The 7,521-nt window shown below is 40.4% G+C and overlaps 1 protein-coding gene across 1 annotated transcript; it reads left to right on the forward strand.

Annotated features, from left to right (window-relative positions):
- The first annotated feature begins 1,182 nt into the window (after nucleotides 1-1,182).
- On the forward strand, nucleotides 1,183-6,084 carry LOC121972380. The gene is made up of 9 exons (XM_042524061.1): nucleotides 1,183-1,311; nucleotides 3,561-3,907; nucleotides 4,092-4,098; nucleotides 4,861-4,909; nucleotides 5,040-5,149; nucleotides 5,243-5,296; nucleotides 5,378-5,445; nucleotides 5,523-5,625; nucleotides 5,777-6,084. The coding sequence occupies exons 1-9, from the start codon at nucleotides 1,183-1,185 to the stop codon at nucleotides 5,912-5,914; spliced, it is 1,005 nt and encodes a 334-aa protein (XP_042379995.1). The 3' UTR covers nucleotides 5,915-6,084.
- Nucleotides 6,085-7,521: the final 1,437 nt, after the last annotated feature.

Here is a 7,521-nt window from a genome sequence, read left to right on the forward strand (position 1 = left end):
CGGACCGTTGGGATTACTCCAAAAACTAGTCCCTCTCAAACCTCAGCCAAACGGACCCGGCTCTCAGCGTGGGAGGAGGAAAATGGAAGCAATGTCTCTCGGGGAGAAATCGGGATGATCGCCGGCGGCCCGGCGGACGGGGACTCCAACCGGGCAAGGAAGTCGCATGCTCAGTGACTTGAAATTCATGCTGTTGGATGCAGAAAGGAGAGGGTAGAGGAACCGGAGATCAGCTTTGGTCCCCGGGACTTGGAGGGAGAAGAAGTCCCTCATGACGACACCCTGATCATCCAAGCGGCAATAGCTAATTACACTGTTCGCTAAACTTTTGTAGATACAAGCAGCTCGATGAACATTATCTTCAAGAAGGCGTTCGACAAGATGCAAATGGATGGTAATGAGTTGCAGCTCATGACCACTCCTCTATATGGGTTCACCGGTAACGAAGTGTTGCCGATCGACTAAGTGCGGCTGGCTATATCACTTAGAGAAGAGCCACTGAAGCAGACGAGGATCATGAACTTCATCGTGGTTGATGCGCCGTCGGCGTACAATGTCATAGTGGGTAGACCGACCCTGAATGAATTCCAGGCGGTCATCTCCACCTTTTGTCAAAAAATCAAATTCCCAGTAGGCGATGCTGTCAAAGCAGTCAAAGGGAACCAGTTATCCACTTGGCGATGTTATGTCGAGATGGTCAAGTCAGAGATCAAAGTCGCACGGAAGGCACAACGGCTGGAGGTGAATGCAATCCTCGAAGAACCTCCGACACTGATCTACGACGGGAAGGAGGAGGTTCAGATCCACTCCAGTCGACCGGAGGCAACAACCTTCATGGCCGCTGATTTGCCTCGAGAGAAGAAGGCCAACTTGGTTGAGTGCCTTAGGCGAAACCACAACGTCTTCACCTGGTCGACCCACGAGCTTTCAAGAATATCACTGAGTGTGGCTTAGCACGAGCTATATGTCTGACCAAATGCCCGCTTAGTCAAGCAAAGGAAGCACGACTTTAGCTTGAAGCAAAACCAGATAATCTGGGCGGAGGTCGAGAAATTACTTGTAGCCTGCCACATTTGTGAAGTACAATTCCCGAGCTGGCTTACCAATGTGGTGCTGGTTTCTAAGTCAAAAAATAAATGACGGGTGTGCATTAATTTCCGCAACCTGAATAAGGCTTGCCCAATGGAGATCTATCCTCTACCGCAGATCAACCAGATGGTGGACTCGACAGCTAGCTGTGAACTCATTTCCATGCTCGATGCATACCAAGGCTACCACCAGGTCCTGCTCGCCAAGGAAGACCAGAAGAAGGTTAGCTTCATCATTGCTGATGGGATATTACTACAATGTCATACCGTTGGGCTGAACAATATCGACGCGACTTATTAGAGGTTGATGAACAAAGTATTCCGGGGGGGTAGATGGCCGTAATATGGAGGTATATGTAGATGACATATTGATAAAGTTTGTCCGAGCTGCTAACCTCTGTGCAGACGTGGAGGAAACCTATGGAACCTTAAGGAGGTATAGGATAAAGCTGAACCCGAGCAAGTGTCTGTTCGGGGTGAGGAGCGGACGCTTCCTAGGCATTGTCACCGAGCAGGGGATAGAAACAAATCAGAGCAAGATAAAGGACATTTAAGACATGCCCCCACCTCGCAACCTTAAGGAAGCTCAGCGGCTGACCAGACGAATCACGGTGCTGTCGAGGTTTATTTTAAGTCGTCTGATCAGAGTCATCTCGTCATCAATATACTGCACCGAGCTACCAAGTTTCAATGGGACGCCGAATGTGACAAGGCGCTGGAAAAGCTAAAGGAGAACATTTCTTCTCTCCCTATATTTACAAAACCTATTGCCGGCAAGCCGCTCTAGCTTTACTTGTCATCTATAGAGCGAGCCATCGGCTCAGCGTTGGTATGGTAGAACGGCTCCGAATAGCAGCCAGTGTACTTTTTAAGATATACATTAAAAGATACTAAGTGCCGGTACACCTATTTCGAAAAGCTAGCATATGGGCTCGTCCTGGCCGCCTAGAGATTGCGACCCTACTTCCTCGAGCATCCAATCATGGTATTGACTAACAACATTCTTGAAAAAGTCCTGCTCAACCCTAAAGCGTTCGGTCAGTTGATCAAGTGGACCACTGAGCTAATTGAATTCGATATACAATACTAGCCTTGAACGATGATAAAAACTCAAGTCTTAGATGATTTCATCACAGAAGTCCAGAATACCGAGCCAGAGACGACATGGAGAATTTACGTGGACAGTTTATCCACTCAACAAGGCAATGGGATTGGAATATGTTGATATCGCCACAGGAGGACAGAATGTAGATCTCCGTGTGGCTAGACTATCGGGCCACCAACAATGAAGTTGAATATAAGGCCCTAATAGCTGACCTATAAGCAGCTCGGCATGTGGGAGCCACAAGGGTTCTCATCCATTCAGATTCCTAGCTGGTAGCCCAACAACTAGCGGGAACTTTCGAGATAAATAACGCTCAACTCAAATTATATACTGAGGCATTTGAGAAGTTAAAGGTGGGCTTCCAGGAGATCATCATTCAGAAAGTCCCCCGATTGGATAACCAATATGCTGACGAGCTAGCTAAGTTAGCAAGCTCCTTATGCCTGATCATCATTGACAAGCAGGTCGAATAAGTTCAATTGGTGGTGCACATTGTCAGGAAGACCATAGGAGGCTTGCCGAGCTACTAGAGGGCACCTTTCGTCGAATTTCTCCTATCGGGTACCAAGCCCGCCGATCAGACAGAAGTGCATACACTACAAGAAAAACCCTCATAGACATCGGTGGAACAACAACGGTTTTAAGAAAAAACCGATGTCTTTGAGTATTTTACACCGATTTTTCCAAAAACCGATGTCTATGAGTGTAGATTTTCGCTCATAGACATTGGTTTTTTTAGCCGATGTCTATGAGCATTTTTTAACAGATTTTAACAGCAGTTTTTAAAATCCGGTGTCTATGATAAAATAAAATAATTTAATTCTCCCACCAATACTTAGCCGAAATTTGCAACACTTCACTCTTCCCTCCAAACCTAAACCTAAACTTTTACCGCACCATCCACCATATACCGTCGTAGCGCCATGCTAATTATGATAATTATCATTTTGATGCATTATTTCTGCCCTTAATTTTCATATTTTAATCCTTCATATGATTAATTGTTGATTCTTATCATGTTTATTGAGTTAGATTCACATTTGAGTTTTGTTATAATGCTTCCTATTTTTATGGATTTCTACTTATAATTGTGCACTTTTATTTTTGTAGGGATTGAGCTCAAGTTGAACTAAAATGAACATAAAGGCTTGAGTTAATGAGAAGTCCAATCTGAAGAAATCTGAGCCATTGGATCAAATCGGAAGCAAATTAAATGAAAGATTCAGATCTGATTAATTATAGCCGTTCATCAAGATCTGATTGATTCTGGCCAATCTGTGTAGATCTGGAATGATCTGAGCCGCTCATCTTGTTCTAGCCATCCTGACCATTTAATGGGTTCTAGTTGATCTCGACCATTTATTCAGATTTCATCTCAACCGTTCCATCAAATCTGGATTGATCAGGACCGTCGGATCAAATCTGGAGAAATAAAATCCCCAAAGCTCTCTCATTCCGTTTGGCAACAACCTGATCATTGTGCGCGTTTCTTCCTCGCGACAGAGCTAGGGCATCGACGGCCGGCGGCCACTTCTCCTGATTCATTGCCGCCAGCTGGAGCTTGTCCCTCACCTCTCGCGGGCATCTCCTATCCACAGCCACACTTCCTCTTCGGGATTTCCAGCGGCGTGCGGGCTAGGGCAGCAACGACGGCAAGCCATTCCAGGCGGCAAGCTTCGGCTCCGATCATCCACCTCACCGGAGGGGTTCTTCGGTGAGATTCTTCACCTTCCGGCCATCCTTGCCCTTTTCCCAGCAGCAACTCTTCTCTAACAGACCTAGATAGAACCTCACAGCTCCGCCTTCATCAGATCCCGAACAGCAGCCTCTTCGTTCCACCAAGTCTGAACAGCAAGTTTATTCTCCTATTATTGATATTGTGGTTTGCATGGTTGAAGATTTGATGTAATTGACGTTTCTTTTAGTTGATTGATGCATGCTTGTACTAAGATGTTCTTCCCTGTTTTAAATTTGCACGTACTTTGCTTAGTTTACTGAATGCTCATCAAGTGTTTGTTGAAATGCCCCAACCATCTTTGTCATCCTAGTTTTGTATTTTCTTAGTTTTGATTCTTGCAACGCTTTGTTAATTGAATGATGCATGGTTCTCTTATGTTATGTCTTCATTTACTTGCAATTAGATAAGGTTAGATTACGTTCTGTGCTTAATTTCTTTAGTTGCTTACTTTTTATTGTCTTTAATTTCCTTGCAATCATAGTTTAAGTTAGACTAGGTTTCCTTACCTGTACTGTCTTTCATTTACTAGGTTAGGTTCATTTAATGCTTTTCTATTTCATTCCGTAGTTTAATTCATTAATGGTGAAATCGTAGCGTAGAGTGACAATGCACTATGAAATCACTATTAATGGATAGATATGATGTCTTTCATTAATTATGATTAGATTTCATACTTGCATTGTTCTTTTGTTCCTTAATAGTTGCAACTAAGGGTTTGATGTTGTTTCTCCATGTCAAAATGTATTAATTGGCTGCTATATGAAACATGTCTATTTTTTCCTCTAATTATTTCTATTTTAACTAATATCTTACTCATTTTTAAAGTACATGATGATTTGTTGTTGACTTGCATACAAAAGAAGAGAAGTTTATCTACTATGTGTAGTTCTTGTTTGTGTGAACTCTTAATCATTTTCTATTTATTTCAGGTTTTTCATAACATTGTTGTTGCAGAATACTTTCACTGGAATATGCTACGTGATTCAATAACTCCTATTTTTCCACTGGACTGTTAATCTCTTTTTGATTTTGTGGATAACTTTGCTGTAAACTATGCTCTGAAGAGAGTTTATTATGTCAACTATGCATTGGGGATATCTAGACGCAGGAAACCTTGCTGGCATCTATTATGAACAAAGTCAACTTGACATGGCAATTCTGCATTACAAGCAAGCTATCAACTGTGATTCTACCTTTATTGAAGCTTACAATAATCTGGTAAATTGATAATGGTCTAATATGTCAAAATGTGGTATCCTTCTTGATGGTGAGTCAGGTTAGTTAATGATCGACTTTCTTGCACATTAAAAGGGGAATGCTCTCAAAGACGCTGGACATGTGGAAGAGGCTATCAACTTCTATAGGGTGACTTTTTAATTTGGATATTTTATTCTCTTAAGTTTTTTTTCCTTGTTGAATAACTTCATTTTAATAATTTTTCCCAAGTCATGCCTTGCTTTACAACCTAACCATCCACAAGCATTGTCAAGCCTTGGCAACATATACATGGACTGGTAAGCTTTAGAAATGTTTGATGACAACTGTGCGGATAGTTTATTTTTGTTCCTTAATGAAACTTCTCTTCATGCAGCAACATGATGAGTGTTGCTGCATCATTCTATAAGGCAACTTTAGCAGTTACAATAGGGATATCTGTGCCCTTCAACAACTTGGCTATTATATACAAGCAACAGGTAGAGTACTATATCTGCCTTTTTCATCGCTAGTTTGAGAGTTACTGCATATTGCCTCATTTAATGGAAGAAAGTCATATAATTTGTCTATCTTCTTCTTTGCTGTCTTTGCCCCTAGTTGGAAATTGATAGTTCTCTTGTATTACACCAGGGAACTTATGCAGAAGCGATAGCCTGTTACAATGAAGTTCTTCGCAGACTGCTGCTGATGGTCTTGTCAATAGAGGGAACACATTTAAGGAGATTGGTAGAGTTACTGAAGCAATTCAGGATTATATACGTGCTGTGAATATCATACCAACTATGCCTGAAGCCCATGCAAATTTGGCTTCAGCTTACAAAGATAGGTAATTTCTTCTTTGAATTTGTGCTGGTGTTGGACTATATCAGTATCTTACATCTATGATTCTTCTTTCTATTTATTTGTGGTTGAGATAATTGATGAACGTTTCTCTTTTTAAGCATTCCAATTACTCATCTTGTTACCTGGTGCTCTTACTACTTTTTCAACTATGATTTTTGGTCTTGATTTACTAATATATTATTTATGTGTTTTTACAGTTTACAGATCTCAAGTACTCCAGAGTTGAAATTGATGAAGTGCGGTTCGAGTGGGCTGAATGCATGCTAGATTACATTTGAGTAGGAAAGGTATTTCATTTTTGAAAACTTTGGATTATGCATGCATTTGCATGGAATATAAATTGCGTATATTGTCCCATGTCAATTTCTTTATGATGGTGATATTCTAGGACTTCTGCAACATGTATAATTCTTCTCTTTTTGTTCTTTGCTGTAATTAAGTAGACCAAATGATACTCTTGTTTGACAGATTAGAATAGTGGATGTTTTAACTCAGAAAACTAGGCATTTGAAGGTGAAAAGCGGTGAGATTAGGGAAATGAAAGGCGCAAGAAGAATGGAGCAGTATAGCAAGTTGAACAGATTCTGATTGTCATAATTTAATGTAGTCTTAGCTTGATTTTTGACTCACGATGTTCTACCTTAATGTGTTGTTAAAAGAGTGTTCTACCTTGATTCTGATATCTATTAGCTTTTGATATAAAAAGAATATTTATGTATTTTATGGATACTATTGTAAGAAGAATATTTATGTAATTTGTGAATATTTGTGTATTTTATGGATACTGCTGAATGAAGAATATTTGTGTAATTTGTGAATATTTGTGTATTTTTTTTGTTACTGTTGGTTTTTCACTGTTTCGAAAATCAAATTTGTGTTGTTAAAAAATACTGATATTACATCAGTTTTCCACCGTTGCAAAACCGGTGTCATTAACTAATATTACATCGGTCATATACCGCTGCCAAAACTGGTGTTATTAACATATAATATTACATCGGTTTTACACTGTTGATGAAACGGTGTCATTAAGTGATACTACACCGGTTAATAACCGATTCGAACACCGATGTCATCAAGTGATACTACACCGGTTTTAACCCGATGTCTAAAATGGCAGACCTTTTACATCGCCTTCATAGACATCGGTCAAAAATGTAATAGACACCGGTGGAAAATCGATGACTATGAGGGTTTTTGTTGTAGTGATATGCTGAAGATGTTGGTTGCTATACCCGGAGTTTCGTTCTGTTCCCCTGTACAAAAATTTTGTACAAGCATAGAACTTTTCCTAGCTACCCATGTGCTCTACTGAAGTTCAAGTTGGATTGCAAACGATGCTTAACATTATTAATCCAAGTTGCTCTTCAGAAGTTAAACTTGGATTGGAAACGATACTTAACATTTTTACTCCAAGTTTAACCGATGTGATCTTCCTAAATTAAACCATATTACAGAAGTTAATTAAATATCTATTTCAAAGATCAACTTCCAGGTTAAACATGGCAAGACACTAGGCCTTCTTGGGTATG

Source organism: Zingiber officinale, chromosome 4A (assembly GCF_018446385.1).
Source record: "Zingiber officinale cultivar Zhangliang chromosome 4A, Zo_v1.1, whole genome shotgun sequence".
In the NCBI taxonomy this organism is placed as follows: Eukaryota; Viridiplantae; Streptophyta; class Magnoliopsida; order Zingiberales; family Zingiberaceae; genus Zingiber; species Zingiber officinale.

Bases quoted from the DNA above. Each gene is read 5' to 3' on its own strand.
- LOC121972380 (XM_042524061.1), top strand. From the start codon at position 1,183: ATGGAGATCTATCCTCTACCGCAGATCAACCAGATGGTGGACTCGACA. The intron at 4,910-5,039 runs GTGATTCAATAA...ATCTAGACGCAG, and splicing joins CTTTCACTGGAATATGCTAC to GAAACCTTGCTGGCATCTAT. The intron at 5,626-5,776 runs GTAGAGTACTAT...GTATTACACCAG, and splicing joins CTATTATATACAAGCAACAG to GGAACTTATGCAGAAGCGAT.